Source organism: Salminus brasiliensis, chromosome 14, assembly GCF_030463535.1.
Source record: "Salminus brasiliensis chromosome 14, fSalBra1.hap2, whole genome shotgun sequence".
In the NCBI taxonomy this organism is placed as follows: domain Eukaryota; kingdom Metazoa; phylum Chordata; class Actinopteri; order Characiformes; family Bryconidae; genus Salminus; species Salminus brasiliensis.
This window is the reverse complement of record NC_132891.1, coordinates 11,664,100-11,681,954: the sequence shown is the minus strand read 5'-3', so window position 1 is coordinate 11,681,954 and position 17,855 is coordinate 11,664,100. Positions and strand designations below refer to the sequence as shown.

At 37.3% G+C, this 17,855-nt stretch overlaps 1 protein-coding gene across 7 annotated transcripts in view; it reads left to right on the top strand.

The window, feature by feature from the left end:
* rap1gapa (RAP1 GTPase activating protein a) overlaps positions 1 to 17,855 on the top strand; it is a 119,131-nt gene that overhangs the window by 34,531 nt on the left and 66,745 nt on the right. For all 7 annotated transcript variants that reach the window (XM_072656333.1, XM_072656336.1, XM_072656329.1 and 4 more), the window contains exon 2: positions 17,189 to 17,224. Coding sequence is in view for 6 of the 7 variants with exons in the window: in XM_072656336.1 (XP_072512437.1) it covers positions 17,189 to 17,224 (36 nt within the window). In the remaining variant the exon portion in view is untranslated. The remainder of the gene's footprint in view (positions 1 to 17,188; positions 17,225 to 17,855) is intronic.

Below are 17,855 nucleotides of genomic sequence, written 5' to 3'. Positions count from 1 at the left end.
TGAGACAAAAAGGTTGGTGCGATCTTCACACTTCAGTATTCATTCATTTGGATGCCAAACTCTGAACTTTAGGCTGGTACCACTGTGTGTGAATGTGTGTGGGTTAGTACAGTGCAGCATACTGGACCCACTGTACTGAGGAATGAGTATTTGCATTCACATACACACACACACACTCAGTGGCTGCATTCAGCATATGTTGACAATGTGAACTCTCAGGTCACGCTGCATGTCTTGACCCAGATATGGAATGAAAGGCAGTCTGCTTGGCAATGCGTTGTATGCACTGCGCATTTCTTTCTGTGTCGTCGCAAATCCTTTAACTGCTTTTATTTCTGTGTTTACTCTCGTCTCTCAGATAGGGAAACATTATCAGCTTGCCGTTGTTTGTTGTCTGGAAATGTCTGCTTTCCCATGATGAATGGTGAACCTCTGGCCTGTGTTGTGATCTTGATGACATTAGATGATGGTAGATAAACAACATCCATTATTAACTAAAGAAATGAAACTGATCAGAGAGGAACACAAACAACGTCTGAGTAGTTACTTTCATTTCTTACATGTTGTGTCGATCTCCCATTATTAGGATTATAAAAAATTGATGAAGCTTATTTATGTAGTAGTCTCATTAGGACAGACTGCCGAAATACAGTTCAGAAATGCGTAGACAATTGTCTTGTGCCCTTTCCTTTTTTCAGAAACTCATGGTTTGTACGCCAGAATTTTCAGAGAGGTCATGCATTGCAGCAAATAGAAAACCTGTTTGCTGGAGAAATATGTGAAGATGGTGTCATTTGTTTATCTGATTTCTTGTGCAGTGGAAGACTCCTCCGATATGCATCTCACATTCTCAAGGTTTCACATGGTTTGGTTAGTCCTGCTAGTGTTACTACACATTGGAAAATGCAGTCTATGGAATGTTTACCACTGCAGGAATGCTGTTACACATGCTTACCTCATTTCCCTCATTTTCATACTGAGCACCAATATGTGTCATATATTGTATATAAAAATTGTACAATTCATATAGTTTTTATTCTGAGAAGCAGGAAACATGTAGATAGATACATGGGTGTCCAATTTACTTGACTTTTCTTTCAAAATTAGATGCAGACAGATTGACTGATTATATATTTGATCATAACATGACAAATAATGCACTCAAATCACATTAAGCTTAATTAAGAGCTAATAATAAGCCGTGGTTTTAACATAATCAGTCATATTGTTATGAAAATGTTGAACTTTTAACAAAAGTCATCAAAAGTTAAATATAGTGATGCCAGAAACAGAAAAGGCAGAAGAAAAACAGTTGTGAATGAATTTGAAGTGACTTCTTTGTGTTTGTGGTGAGATTTAGTTTAGATGAAATGTTTCAGCAAAGAGAGAGAATCACATTGATATCTGCTGATAATTGTTAAAAATACATCATTCTTGGACAGCTGTTTAGATGTGACTGATATTTCACAATGTGTTATCTAACATTGTTATTTAGCCATTTTAAATGTTTCCACAGCCTGTTAATAGTTTCTGTTTTTTTCCTTGCACTACACAGATGCAAAAATACATTTGACAGTGATTACCGTAACTACATGTAACCCTAGTGCTTTTTAGTGTTAAAGTTTAGTATTTTAGTAAAACTATTGATACTCCATTTCTGGATGCTGTGACATAAAACATGCATGTTAACACTGAAGGATTATAGACTAATGCCCTGACATTTTTAGAGAAAATAATAAGGAAACGATTAAATATTGAGATAATTTAAGTTAATTTAAAATAATTCTAATTTTACAGACATACACACATAAAACACTTAAGAATAATAACCAATACATTAGTTGTTAGATAAACTGACTTCTTGAACAAATAATTTTTAGATGAATCAATAAAAACAACAATTGTTAGGTGCAGCCCTACTCTGTAGTGCTATTCCAGATAGATGCAGTATCAGTATCTATATTGTTTGTAAATGTAAATGTCTGTGTAGCATTAGTAGCAAAAGATATGTACATAATACATTGTAGATATTGACTCAATATTTATTACACACTGCAGAATTTGCACACTACCGGCAATTATTTATTATTCTCTGTCTGTACTGTGTTGTGTTGTCTGTCCACACTTGTTTGTGTTGCACTTGTGTTTTGTATGTGCTGTCTATGTTGCACCATGGTCCTGGAGGAACATTGTTTCGTTTCACAGTGTACTCTGTATGTAGTTGAAATGACAATAAAACCCACTTGACTTGACTTGACTTGACTTGACTTGACATAATCTCGAAATTCTCATATCAGACCTTACCAAATATATTCCCTCAAATTGTACCCCAATTATTTCATTTTCCACATGTGTTTAAGGCTTACAGATGAGTGTTTAAGACTTGAGATGTAGGGAGTGGGCAGTTGTAATTGTGGTTCTGACTATTTTCCACACCTGTTTGCAGTATGCGTGATACCTACCATAATCTCTTCATCCTTAAATCTCAAGTGGACAAGTCCAGATCCCTTTTGTGACATTCCCGAGTGGCAGCAAAGATCACTAATTACCACATATAATTAATGTCAGTGTAGAAACGGAGGTACCACAGTGCTTTCCTAATGAGACCTGTAGACACAAAGAGCACAGTATGCTGGCCTACATAAACCAGGTTAAGGGTTTTCTGAAGGCTATACATCACTGCATTGTGCATCCCCTGTTCATGGGCCAGCTCTGGGCACTAATGGCCATTTAATCTGTCGTCTCTACTGATAGCAGAGGTTTGGAGTAGGTCACGCTAGACTTTATCTTTTTATATAACTAAAGCTCTGGGGAAGGACCTAATTTAAAAAGCAGGATTTGGAAAGCAAAAGAAAAATAGGTGCAGCTTGAAAGTTTTGTGGAAAGTCAAGAACAGCGGTCCTTCAGTTTGTAGACTGTAGCTCTCTTTCACCTCTCAGAAACAGCTATTCTTAACATTTTCATGTAAAAATCTATAACATGTTTGTGAGACAGAGCCGCTAAATTATTGATGAAATGACTATACATGCAAAGGCCACAGTGCTCAGAGCTGAATGATGGTACTGGAGTGTTACAGACATGGACTGAGTTGTTTTAATGGTGCACCTGCTCCATGTTTTGCAGGTATGGTTGGAAGTGTAACATTGCATTTTTTAAGCCATAGCCAGTTTTAGTGCTTCTCACTGTTTTTCTTTTTCAACATTTCATGGTAAACATATATTATCATTTCAGAGCCGCTTGGGCGTCAACACAGTGGAGACAAATCAGTCACTACAATGGGGGGTTGAAGATGTACTGGCGATGCATGTGAATCCACTGTAAGGGTGTGTTTATACTCGTCAGTTTTGGCATCCTTAATAATCTTTAGTTAAAATGAACCCCAGTACAATTGCTTTGTTAGTAGAGTGTGAATGCTGCCTTTCAAACTCTGATGCACACCCAACAAACGGACAGAGACTGCCTGAGCAGGTGGGTTTGGTTAGTTTCTACACAAACTCTAGAATCTAAAAGAAGGAATCTAAATGAACCCAAGAGCATAATTGTGCACGGGCACGGGATCACTCCTGCCTGCAAAATCTAGTATGAACCCTGCCTGCGTCATGCCGTCTGCATCTGCCCGCTTCATAATGGTTGAGTCTTTGTGCAACCTGCCCTCATTTCTGTGCTTTACCTTTTTCTTTGTGACAGTTTAGTTTAGCTGGTCTATGTCCCAAACCACACACTAGGGTGCATTGAGGAGTACCTATCGACAGAAGTCTGATGAAGCACAAAGGCTTGTCGATGCACATGAGCAACACAGGCTATCCCGTCTGGACTGAACCTACAGAGGGGCTGTTGTGGCACCAGTCTCAGAAATTGTTTATGGTTATTGGTGTCTCAGGAAACATTAAATCACACTTTTCATAAGGGGCTACATAGCAAGAGAACCCATTCAGGAGTGCCTATGCTAACCCCTGTCCACAGCCAAAAGCACAGATGAACTGGATTACAAGATGTCAGATTCACGACAGATCTACATAGCAAGTATCTACTACTATAGGCTTGATGCTAGATACCACAGGCAACCTTCAAGTTAGTCAGGTTTTCATAAAGTGTTTTGGCTGTTATATACAAACCAGATGCAGATTAAGCCAGTGATCAGGAGGAAGAAACCAGTTTGGAGCAGAAGCAGAAATATTCCATCCTGTAGTGGAGAAACATACGGGCCTCAGTCAGCCAGAGACCTTGACCCAGTGCTCGAAAGCTTGAACTAACACAGTGAAGACTGAACACACTGTGTGTACTCAGAGTGGTCTGAGTCGTGCTTTAGAGTAACAAACCCAGCTGGTGTTATGTAAGGGGTTGTGCAGGAGAGTGACCCCTCCCAAGCTCAATCACTCCCCTTCATGAGTCAGCTAATGAACACTACAGTCTTTGTCCAGCCCAATACACACAAGTCGCACACCATACAGTTACAGTATGCTTTAAGAGGTATGGTGGTGTATGATTTAATCCATATTTTTTTCATGTGGATGTAACTGAAGTGTGTGTAGGCAGTTAACCAGTGTAAAATGAATTGTTTCAGCTGTGTTGATGTGAACACTGCTGAGAGGTAAGTCATTTGACAAATGGGGACATTAGTACAGTTTTTAAAAATTAAGTTTGAACAGTCAGTGTTTACACATGCAGACATTTCATGTAGGTTGTTTAAGATGGTTAATGATCAGTCAAATAGCTCTCATTTTTAGTTTATTTGTCTTCTTAGTCACATTCTTTTCAGGTTGCTCTTCTGAAGAGGTCACGTCTCAGTGCTTGACCCAGGCCCATAGCTAGCATGATTTGGAAGAGTAAATTCCTGAAGGAGTTGTTCGTTGGATCCATGGATGTGCTTTTATCACCACACCCAGGCTCTATTTCACTGGGTGTTTGGGGTAATATGAGAGGTGACAGAGATGTGGAAATATGTTTGTAATATCCTTACGCTCGAAGGTCTGGGATTCCAACACTACTAGAATGCCCATGGCATAAATTTTGACTGTTTGAAATCTGCATGCTTATTTATAGATTAACAGCGAAACAATAAACAGGTCAGCCATTTCTTAGGTGAAAATACTCTATAGAATTTTAAACCTTTTAAAAGTATTGGGACACCTACAGGATATTTTACGACATCTCGGTCTAGATCCATATATATTAACATGGAGTTTTTGCCCATTCATCCAGAATTTTAGGTTCTCTTAAATATTTAATGGAAACTTTTATAAACCTATTTTACAGCTGAGTCTGACAGCATGCAGCCCCAACTGTATGAATGAAGCTGACTGGACTGGAGCCAGAAACAACTGACCTCAGGAAGCAGCTACATAGTGTGGAAATAAGGAAAATCTTTGTTATTTAGGGGTTTTAGAGACCTAAAAAGCTCGGAAAAGTCATGAAAGAAGAAAAATGTAGATAATGGCATTCATCAGCTTAAATTATTGATTTAATTGTGTAATCTACTACAACAACTAATTGTGGCAACCCTACACCAAACTCACACAGAAAAGGTGCCTTCCCCAAACTCTTTCCACAAAGTTGAAAGCATACAATTGTCCGAAATGTCTTGGTCTGCTGAAGCATTAAGACTTCCCTTCACTGAAACTAAAGGGCCTGTAGGCCCCTAAGCAAGCCTATTGCATTATTGTGCTGATGCCAGAGGAGGTTTGGAACTCTGCAGTTATTGAGCCAGCAGAGAGTTGGTGACTTTTAGACACTATGCCCCTCAGCAATTAGGGTTCTTTAACATTTTGTGGTCTGACACTTCATGGCTGAAGTGCTGTGGTTCATAAAGATATCTACTTTTCAATAATATCACTCACAGTTTATAGTGGAATGTCTAGGAGGAGAAAAATTCATGAACTGACTTGCATTGGTGGCATTCTGTTACGGCTAGGTGCTTGGCTTTCTACACCTGGGGAAATGGGACTAAATGAAACAGCTGAATTCAATGATTAAGAGGTGTTTGGTGTTTTCCAGTACCAGTGTCCATGTAGTGTATGTCAACCCACAGTCAACACGTGTAAGTCTGACCTTCACTGTACAGATCATACACTCTGCTCTGTGTCATCTTTCACAAATAGGTTGAGTTTTGTATTTCCTGCCATGTCTGTTCACTTGGCACACATTTGTCTTGCTAGTAATCAGCTGCTGTGCTAGCCTGGGACAGCAGAATGACTTGCATACTTTCAGTTTGCATGTATTTTGTTGATATATGTGACATAAAGATGTCTTGCTAATTTTAGATGTCTTGCTAATTTTGGATTACTGTTTCTTTTTAAAATTCTTATCAATGGGGCCTTGTACTCAATCGGCACTCAATGTGTTACAGTGGGGAGAACAAGTATTTGATACACTGCTGATTTTTCAGGCTTTCCCACTTGCAAAGCATGTAGAAGACTGTAATTTTTATCATAGGTACTCTTCAACTGTAAGTGATGGAATCTAAAACAAAAATCCAGAAAAATACATTGTATGATTTTTAAATAATTAATTTCCATTTTATTGTGGGAAATAAGTATTTGATACACCAGAAAAAGAAACTTAATATTTGGTACAGAAACCTTTGTTTGCAATTACAGAGATGAGACGTTTTCTGTAGTTCTTGACAAGGTTTGCACACACTGCAGCAGGGATTTTGGCCCACTCCTCCATACAGATCTCCTCCAGAGCCTTCAGGTTTCGTGGCTGTCGCTGGGCCACACGGACTTTAAGCTCCCTCCAAAGATTTTCTATTGGATTCAGGTCTGGAGACTGGCTAGGCCACTCCAGGACCTTAAGATGTTTCCTACGGAGCCACTCTTTAGTTGCCCTGGCTGTGTGTTTTGGGTCGTTATCATGCTGGAAGACCCAGCCACGACCCATCTTCAGTGCTCTTACTGAGGGAAGGAGGTTGTTGGCCAAAATCTCACGATACATGGCCCCATCCATCCTTCCCACAATACGGTGCAGTCGTCCTGTCCCCTTTGCAGAAAAGCATCCCCAAAGAATGATGTTTCCACCGCCATGCTTCACGGTTGGGATGGTGTTCTTGGGGTTGTACTCATCATTCTTCTTCCTCCAAACATGACGAGTGGAGTTTAAACCAAAAAGTTCTATTTTTTTCTCATCAGACCACATGACCTTCTCCCATTCCTCCTCTGGATCATTCAGATGGTCATTTGCAAACTTCAGACGGGCTTTGACATGCGTTGGCTTGAGGAAGGGCACCTTGCGTGCACTGCAGGATTTTAATCCTTGACGGCGTAGAGTGTTACTGATTGTTTTCTTTGAGACTGTGGTCCCAGCTCTATTCAGGTCATTGACCAGGTCCTGCCGTGTAATTCTGGGCTCATTCCTCACCTTCCTCAAGATCATTGATGCTCCACGAGGTGAGATCTTGCATGGCGCCCCAGACCGAGGGAGATTATCCGCTATTTTGCATTTCTTCCATTTTCTAATAATTGCACCAACAGTTGTTGCCTTCTCACCAAGCTGCTTGCCTATTGTCCTGTAGCCCATCCCAGCCTTGTGCAGGTCTACAATTTTATCCCTGATGTCCTTACAAAGCTCTCTGGTCTTGGGCATTGTGGAGATGCTGGAGTCTGACTGATTGAGTGTGTGGACAGGTGTCTTTTATACAGGTAACGAGTTCAAACAGGTGCAGTTAATACAGGTAATGAGTGGAGAACAGGAGGGCTTCTTAAAGAAGAAGTAACATGTCTGTGAGAGCCAAAATTCTTACTGGTTGATAGATGATCAAATACTTATTTCCCACAATAAAATGGAAATTAATTATTTAAAAATCATACAATGTATTTTTCTGGATTTTTGTTTTAGATTCCATCACTCACAGTTGAAGAGTACCTATGATAAAAATTACAGTCTTCTACATGCTTTGCAAGTGGGAAAACCTGAAAAATCAGCAGTGTATCAAATACTTGTTCTCCCCACTGTATCTGACTCTCTTTCACCTCTGTCAGAGTCTCACCAAGGCTCCGAAACATTGTGAAAATGAAATTGTTCTCTTTGTGATGATCCTGTCTGATCCTGATCTTACTTAGCTTACTTTGACCCTGAATCAGACACTGTTGGTCAGTTTTTACCTCCGGCATTTTCCAATGGAAACCATGAAGGACGTAGTTACATTGCCATGGTAATAGCAGATGTGATGGAGTAGTAGGAAAAAGTATTCAAAAATACTGCCATTGTTTTTCTAGGTAGAAATATTTTATTTATGTATTTATTGTTTTTTTAAGTATTAATCTTATAATAAGGTTTTACTTTGTAAATGCTGTTACATCTGAAACAAATAAAACGGTCAGAATGTCTCTCTCAGTCATTGTAGGGTTAAGGTCTGCTGACATCCTAACATTAATGTAATTCTAACAGCATTTAATCATAGTTGTGAAGATATCACTATCACTGTGAATTTCATCATGATACGGCACTGCTTCTAGAACAGTGGAGTCCTGAGGTAGTCTTTTACTGTCTTTTCTGCTGATAATGTTAATATATTTGAACAGGGGTGGACTGTGGACATACCATGAATGTGCTCTTGCACTTCAAACAAAAGGCCTATCAAACCTGAAAAGGACAGGGCTGAGATCTCTCTCCATAATCTGAACAAATGAAAGCAATATCCTGTCACCACATAGATTTGTATGCATACTTCATTCATACAGCTCCCACTCAGCAGCTAATAAAAGCACATACCCCCCCTGCAGCTCTGAGTTTGTATTCACTGAACCCAACCTCCAATTGTGAAACTCGTGACACGGAGTGAACGGTTGTGCACACAGTGCCTGGCCTGTTGAAGCTGCTAGGAACTGAAAGCGTCCGTCAGAAGCTAACATGGAAAGTTAGCATAAGGACAGGAATGATTTTAATAAAACTTTTTAACACAGTTAGTGTTTTGCGTGATTACATTTACAACAGTTGCATCCAAACAATCTGATTTCATTTTCATTGTAGAAAGTTTTTGTTTGATGATTTGGTAGGTGTTTAATATCTACTGGAGGACATTTGCGGGCCAAAATCTTTTTTTTCTGTGAGGCAAAAACTGTCTGGAAAAAACAGAGATGTGACTGAAATGACCAGAAAACTGAGTTCAGTGAAAAACAGCTGGTAATTCACTTTGAACTTTTCTTAAAGGACGAGGGAGAAAAGCACACACATGACTGCAACTGGACTGCAATAAAATCACAGAGGAACCTATATAAATGTAACCCCATCCGAATAGGGCTTATGTGTATTGTGGTAACAGCGAATTGTGGAGAATGCAGTTTTTTTTTCCATTGAGATTCAAATCTCAGTTATTGAGTTTGCAAACAACAGTAATAATCCACACCGGTCATGAAGCACACTCCAATCTCTAGTTTCATTATGGACACAATTATTATCATTCTTCTCCTTTTACATTTTTTTTAAGTACTGTGAAAGGAGGGTTGGGTGGTATAACGGTAGTAGCGTAAAATGCAATTGTTGTTTTAGGGTTCTCAAAAAGAGGACGGTATGTGATAAGTCTTGCATTATTTATCTTAATCTTTATTGTGCATTGTTGAAACTGCATTTCATCTGTCATGCATTATTATATATATACAAAATATTAGATATTTGAATCATAATTGCAATATTGTGGAGAAAAATTGCAATTTGATAATTTTCCAAAATTGTTCAGCTCTAAACTATGGACCTGTCGATGAATAGCATTTCTTTAACTTTGGTTTTATTTTCAATATTTAATGTGTTCAAAATGTCTTGATATCACATAGCTCTAATTATATACACAATTATTGGTTTGATTTGGATAGATAAACGTTCTCAAATAGAACTTATTCACTGCTCCTCCTGCTACCTCCCTACTTTACTGTTATAGGATGAATCTAGTCCAAAGCTGTTTATTAACAGTGATTTCCATAAAAGCATTAGGCAAATAAGGGATAGAGTTTTTATGCTGTAATGGAATCATTGTGAAGTGCAAGTAATTACAGTTGCTCTGTTCTCTAATGCTCCTTTGTTTTCTTTTAACAGTCAGGGCCCTGCTTCAGTGGTGCATAAATGATATAAAGCCACAGAAACTGAACTACTAGGCTGTAAAATAGATTTAATTTCAAGAGTCTGACCTTGCCTAGGCATAAACTAGCAGCATATCTATATGGGGCAGAGCAGTGAATCAAAATAGAACCAGCACTTTATTCCTTGAAAGCCTCTCTCCATGCTGAAGAGATGGGTTACAGATAAAGCGTCTTTGTTTCCTGAGCATTGCGTCTTGTGACTGGGTGTATTGTTTGTCAGATAAATGAGGCCTAAAGGTTAACAGACACCAATGGACAGCACATTATCAGCTGTTTATGTACTCTTTAAGAGCCTCTGTGTTTTCAGAAGCTGTATTCACAGAATGCATTTGTATTTACAATAGCAGCTTCATTCCTATTGTGTTTTGTCCCCTTAAGGGTGTGCATTATTTTTGTGGCAACCAACGTGAGCAGGCTTGAAAGGAGAATGATGTACAGAAACCCAGATGGAAAGCTGTATATTGTTAGGCAAGATGCGTTGCTTGAATTTAAGTGGCACTAAAGAGTTAAGTAAAGAGGAGGATAGAAACCGGGGTCCTCTACACTGAAAAAAGCAGTGCATTAACATGTAACATGTACATCTACATGAATTCAATTTATTAAGAAAAACATTTTCTCTGTTAATTTAAAACTACAAGGTTATTTTAACAATTTGTTTACATCAAAACAGTTATTTAAACCTTTTAAAGGTTCTGCACACACACACACACTTCTCTTAGACAGAAATGGCCCTTTATATAACTAAAAATGGTTCTCTTATAACTCAAATAAGCTTTTGTAGCACCTTTATTTTTAAATGTACAGTAATTTTCCTTTTGGATAGTCAGTAAAAGTACCTGTGATTGCATGTCTCAATATTTGAAGAATTAATCATTAGTTGGACACAAAATGGTTCACATGAGGTCCATCTCAAACATTTACAACACTAAAGCTTCATTTCTGCAATAATCTAATAATAATAATTGCTATCATTATTATCATATCCCAAGAAAATAGTATCAAAATAGTTCTGCACTTTTTTTCTTTTCTTTTAATAATGTTTAAAAGGAAGCACAATAGTATTCATTTATTTCTAAATAAAGATCTTCTTTCTGCTCCTAGTTTCTTCTGTTTAGACAGGAAATGTACTGTCTAATTGATTTATTTATTTTAAAAGGTAAACTTGTTACATATACTTGATTTAAATATTCTCAGGTTTTAATTAAATAGTAAATTGTAAAGTTTGTTAAACCAAAAATATTTTGTTTATTTTTGTGATAATTTATCAATTATTTAAGGGTCAGTGTAACAGATAATAGTAATAATATGAATAATATATATCATGTTATCATTAAACCGTACTGACAGTTATCATACCTTGAAAATCTTATACTGTTGCAATCCTAATGTTAAGTAGCTCAAGTAAATTAAGTGTATTACTTTCATTGAATTGACCATTTAGTCAATAAGCGTGTGAACACACATAAAGCAAAGATAGTCAGATAACCTGCACAGCCCTAATTACGAGCTATGGTTTTATTTGCATGACACAAATAAATCCCCTCTCTATTTCCGGCTTGGAAACAGGGATACCAGGGCTGTTGTCAGATGGTGGTGGGTGAATCCAGAGAATATGCAGCCTAATCCAGGACAGACGTGTTCCTGGAAACATGAGTAAGGAGACTGGATTCCCAAAACTGCACACCCGCCAGGATGACGAGCCTGTGCACTTAAAGTAAAATACACTGGAAATTTGAGAGCAGACTTAAAGAGAAAATACTTAGCAGTAAAAATATATATATAGAGCAGCTGCATCTTGCACTGTCTTTCCATACCGAAGCTTATGGAATTATTAGGCCTTTCACATCACAGGTATAGAAATCTTTAGCAGGTATCCATCCTGTCCAGAAGTTCTATATTAAATTTAGCGTGTATATATATATATATATATGTGTGTATGTGTGTGTGTATATATATATATATATATATATATATATATATATATATATATATATTTTTTTTTTTTTTTTTTTTTTTTTTAATTTTTTTAATTTTTTTTTTTTTTTTTTTTTTTTTATTGATCTTCATTTTTTATGATGCATACAGTTGTTAAATGATCTGGAAGTACTATTATTAAAGCAATAAAGTATACACAAAGCATTGGTATCAGCATTAGAGAGCACTGATACCATGCCGCTTACCGACGCCCTGAATTTCGTTTTTATTACATAGAACGTTTTTGTTTACATACTTTATGAAATCAAATGTTTAAACAACTAGTAAAAGCCAGTCGTAAATAGTTATTACCATTAAACAGACATTTAATGAAACATTTACAGCATTTTTTCTTTTCTTTTGTTTTTTGGTTCTGAAACCAAAAGTTGAGTTTTAGCAATGTGTTTAAAGGCCAGACACTTAAGTTTAGTACTTTTTGCATAGATATGTGTACCTGAATGTGAAACTGCTGCATAAATATGTTTTGTTTCTAAACTGGCATTTGTTTCACCTTCTCTGAAATGTAAAAACATTTTATTAAAAAACTGTTTGGTCAAGCTTAGCAGGATTATGCTTTCCTACTTGTATGTGTTTCTGCATTGTGGCAATTAGATTTTTTTATAGCTCTGAAACCTTTAAAATGTGCAATTACTCAATCAGTAAATGCTGTTCTTTCAAGTTTATTATATCTTATTTGGGAAAATCTATAAAAATCTATAAAAAGTGGAACACTATAAATATCAAGATTTATAACTATCTATCGAGTATTTAAGTCAGAGTTGGTATCGGTATCAGAAATGAAAAAGTGGTATCGGTGCATCCCTAGTAAGTACTGATGCTAAAATTCATATACAATTAGAAAAGAACATGGTGATGTAATTAATCACAATAAAGATAAACGCTTATATGGCTCATGCAATGTCTGTAAGACATGCTGCCAGGGAATATGGTTGTTAATGTACCTACAGTTCGTTAATGTACCTACAGTTCAGTTCTCTTGTTCTGGACCAAAGATAATAATACAATAATGCATTTTGTCCTGGTTCGCCTGGCGTTCACATGGACATATTTGACAATTAACCAAAAGACGTCAACAAAAGTCATGTGGATAAAAAGTCAAGACTGATGAATTGAGATTTTATGCAACACATTTGACACAGATAACTGTGACATTACCCAACAAACGTTCTGAACCGTGCTGTACTCTGGTCTAAAATGAACATGTTGGTTTTATGCATGTCTTCTTTTATCTGATTTGTGTTCTTCAAAAGCAGGCGTATCCAGTCTTATGCACAAAGGGCTGGTGTGGCCTCAAGTTTCCATTCTAGCAACTGTTTAAAGACGGAGACCAAATGATTAAACAAGTAGGCTCAGGTGTGCTTCTGCTTTGTTGGAATGAAAACCTGCACCCACACACTAGACTTTTGCAGATAAGATTGGACATCTAAGACTGTATTGCCATTGCACAGCAGGACACATTCGTGGAAGTGAACATACACACACTCACACTTTATTTTAGAGCAGCGAGAAGGACACCATTGACCTTCTAGTGCTTCTAGTAGTTGTACTACTACTTTGGTCTTTATTGTGTTCATATATCAGATGAACTGCACCAGGTTCAAGTTGACCAAGACTCATCTGTTATTGAGTTCTCAGTACACTCAGTTTGATGGGCACTAGAATTTGCATGGTGGAGTTCTCACTTGTTCTTAAGAACAGAACTAAAAGAGTGTTTGTACCAGGATTTGATTCTAGCATGACTTATCATTTTAGCTAAAAGCCATTTCTTGACATTTTTGTTTGTGTGTTGCTTACAGGCTTTTGAATTGATCTTCATTTTTTTGATGCATGCAGTTGTTAAGTGATCTGTAAGTACTATTGTTGGAGCAATACAGCTAATTAGCTAACAATATGACCTCTGGTGTGTTAAGACCAAGGAAACGAAAAAAACTATGTACTGCATGGGTTGGGCTTCAGGGTGTCGGAAGAACTGGCCTAAACCATCCCTTTGTGTGTAAAATTCAATTTAGATCCATTCAGAGTTTTACACTGGAGCTTTGAAATAAATGCACTTAGGTTAACTTTATACTAAACTTGGTCTTTGCCACTAGGCAGAGAAGCAATTAGTTTGACTTTATAAACTAAAGATTATTAATCTTCTGTGTATGTTTAAAGACTTCACTGTTCTTGAGCAGTACAGCATTGTCAGTGTTTAAATATTAATAAAAACAGTACACAACAGAGTTATATGGCATTTGACAGCAGTTCTAGTTTCCTTATTGCATCTCTATGGACAGTTTCAGCTTTACATTCACCAGCGAGCGTTGCGTCACAGCTCCATCTACTGGCGCGAGGGAAGGATTATAGCCGAAGCAGCTTCTCTCACTAATGCTTGGCAAGATGTAGCACAGCATACGGTGGAGAGCAATCTATTCACAAACATCAGCATCTGTTCGGTCTCTGCATGCGCTTCCTTACATGATGTGTTGTTATGCTATTGAGACGTTTATGTAACAAACGCATTCAAGTAGGATTTGCTCAGCTTATGAAAGGGAGTGCAGTAAATCTATTCAAAATATAGACTCATGAAATATCTGAATGCACACATATTTCTGACATGTATATACAACACAGGGAGCATTGTTGTTCCTTCATGACCTGAAGCTTTTATAGTGTGATCCCTCTATATGCATTTATAATCAGATCAGTATGTCTTTTCTAAAGGTTCTTTTGGTGTAAAGAACATCAGCTCAGTGCTGGTAGGTTCATATACCAAACATGGGTATAATTAATTTTTGCATAACCGTACCATATAGAGCGGAACTGGATATATTTGTTTTTCTGCCTTCTGGGCTGATATAGGGAAATGACTGATGTTCTGACTGGTAGGGGTATAACAGATCACAAACCTCATGGTTCAGATTGTGGCATGATTTTTGAGTCATGGATTGATTTCAAATCACTAAAGAAAAACTTTGCATCACCAGCGTGACATCTCTAGCCATGTTTGATGTATTGAGATTGTCATATCTAGCAATAAACCAATCGCATTGTTTAGGTTGCCAGTCCTAGATAGTCTGTGTTCTGATTTTCTTTATTGTGTATCAGATTAGTGTGGCTAACTCTGATTTCTCTCTGGTTCACTCTGACTTCCCCATGCGGCACATTAGTTTTACCAGTTTTACAAGTAGCTTTACAAGTGGAATCATGTAAAAAAAAAAAAAAAAAAGATAAAGTAAAAGTAAAATGATGAATTTCTAACAACACATGAAGCAAAATACAGTGCAGGGTTTCTACAGTCATGCCCAAGGTCTGTATTTCCATCCAGCATGGAAACAAGGAACTACAGGGTCCTGTGACTGAGGGGTCTCACGCAACACTCCAGCAACTCACGAAATATGGCGTATATGATCTGATCAGCTCTCCTGATCAGCTGAGTTAAAGAACTGTATAACTGTAAAAACAAGACAGTAAAACTGCAATTAATTTGTTCAACTTTGACGATTAATCTGTGGTTCACATGCATGCTGAGCTGTCATACTGGCTGGAAACTACTATTTTTTTGTAAATGGGTAAACATATTTATTTTTTTGACAGTACAAACAATACATTCTTAATGAGCTAAAGATGTGTTTGTAATTTTAACAGTCTTTACTTACTTACTTTCACTTAAAACATATAGTGTGATAATCCATTTTTATTATGTGCCCTTGTTAACAGCCTTCAACCGTGCTACCAGCAGCTTCTCAGCCCATAAACAATGTTAATGCTTGTTAATGTGTGTAAACAAAAAAGACATATGGAGCCTTTTTATTATGACCCTGGCCATAGGGAGTGAAAGATTTGTGGGTGAATAGGTCGATCAGACAGAAGAGGCCAGTGAAAATTGCTGTGCATGTCCCTCAGTGGACACTAAGTGAATTTGGCCTGCCAAATGGGTGTCATGGAAACATGCTCCCCTGCTGAGGCAGAGGGAGCAGGTAGTTGATGAGTTGGGGTCAGCACTGGCAGGCTGAGCCCCTCCGGGTCCACATAACATGGTTTTTACACTTGACTTGCTTTGTTTGCTTCTCAGAACACCTGGAATTCCAGCCCTAAGCTACTTATCCAGATTCCAGGAGTTTGGCAAATACTTTACTGATCCCATGTTGGATGTTAAAGCCCTTCAGGTGTTAAAATGGTTTGATAGTAGACACAGTTCTCTTAGCTTTTATAGTTGAATTTTACTGTCAATATGGAAGTGGAATCTGTGCTCTGGATAAGAGCGTCTGCTAAATGCCATAAATGTAAATGTAAATGTGCTTTGAGCCACCTCTAAAGGTCTGCATGTTTACAAGCTGAAAGATACAGGCCCATCACTGCAAGTGAAAGCAGCAAGTAGACTTAGTAATATTGTTAATACTAAGATTTTACACAAATATGATTCAGAGCCAAAGTTACATAGTGCAGTTAGCAGCATGCTGAGCCCCAAATAACAACAGTAAAGGCACTAATTTATCTATTCGAGGTCATTGGAGCATTAACATTTTTCCAGGTCATTCAAACATCAAGAGATGTGTCACAATACTTTTGTCTGTGTGGTGTATCCATCACATATCTGCCCAAATCTTTTTTTTGTTTGTTTTTTTCACTCCAATCTTGGCGACACAGGGTGTATTGATGTTGTGACATGTTGGCTCATTGACCTTTGGTGACTTCTGAACTTTTTAATACCATAGTATATATCACAGAAATGAAATGTGCAGCCCTAGTTTAAATGAAATAAAGTATTTGATTCACTAATTATAAAGATATGCCATGAAATAAGCATTTAAAATGGTTTAGCAGGCACCATTGCACGGCAGGTAGTGTGTGTTCGGCACAATTTCAGGGACCTGGGGTTGTGGGTTCTATCTTCACGCTATCTGTCGTTTTGTTGTTAGCAGTCAGTGTCTGCCTTGTGTAAGAATTAAGCAGGTACAGTGGTGGAAAAATAAATCTCCAGGGCGAGTATTCACAGGTTTCATATTTTTAGTGCCCAGAATCTGAAATGTTGGCTAATGGCCAAGCAATAAGAAATGTAAAACTAAAAATGGATACTGAAGGTGAAATGTGCTGTTTATATTCTATACTATTTATAATTATAACCTCTGCTTGTCTTTCAGAGTTGACAAGACATTCTCCAAAGCTAGAAGCTTATGGTGAGTACACATTCTCTGTAGTCACTTAGTTTGTTTGCCAATTAAATTTAAATGAAACCCTTTGGGATTAATTGAAGCCTTGTATATTAGTGATCACTTAGTATCAATATTTACTTTTGAACTAACCAGTGTGACCCTTACAATTAATCTGAATAAAAAGTGTATAGAGTTCTATCACCTAGAGCTATAACCCCTCTAACCCCAAAAATGAATCCATATTCTTAACTAAATGAAATCAATTCATTTTAAAATAAATAATGCAGCGATATTAATGAAGACTTTAAATGTTGTACCCTTTAAATGCATTAACATTTACCAGTTGTCCTTTCACAGAACTCAATATTGATAACACTGAACACTGATATAACATATATCTGAACACTGCCAGAGTGCAGCACTCTGAAAATGTTTTATTAACAAGTACTTATTATCTTATTAACACAAAATAAGGTTTTGATACATTTGAATTAGAGCTATTTAATATACCATTTTAACATTGTCATTGGAATGTGCACTTGTGCAATAGACACATCGCAGGACATACAATGTTATAAGGCAAGTTAAATCATACACATTGTGCGACAGCTTGCTTGATACAAAAGGAAAATTCATACTTTTTGATCTCCTTTTT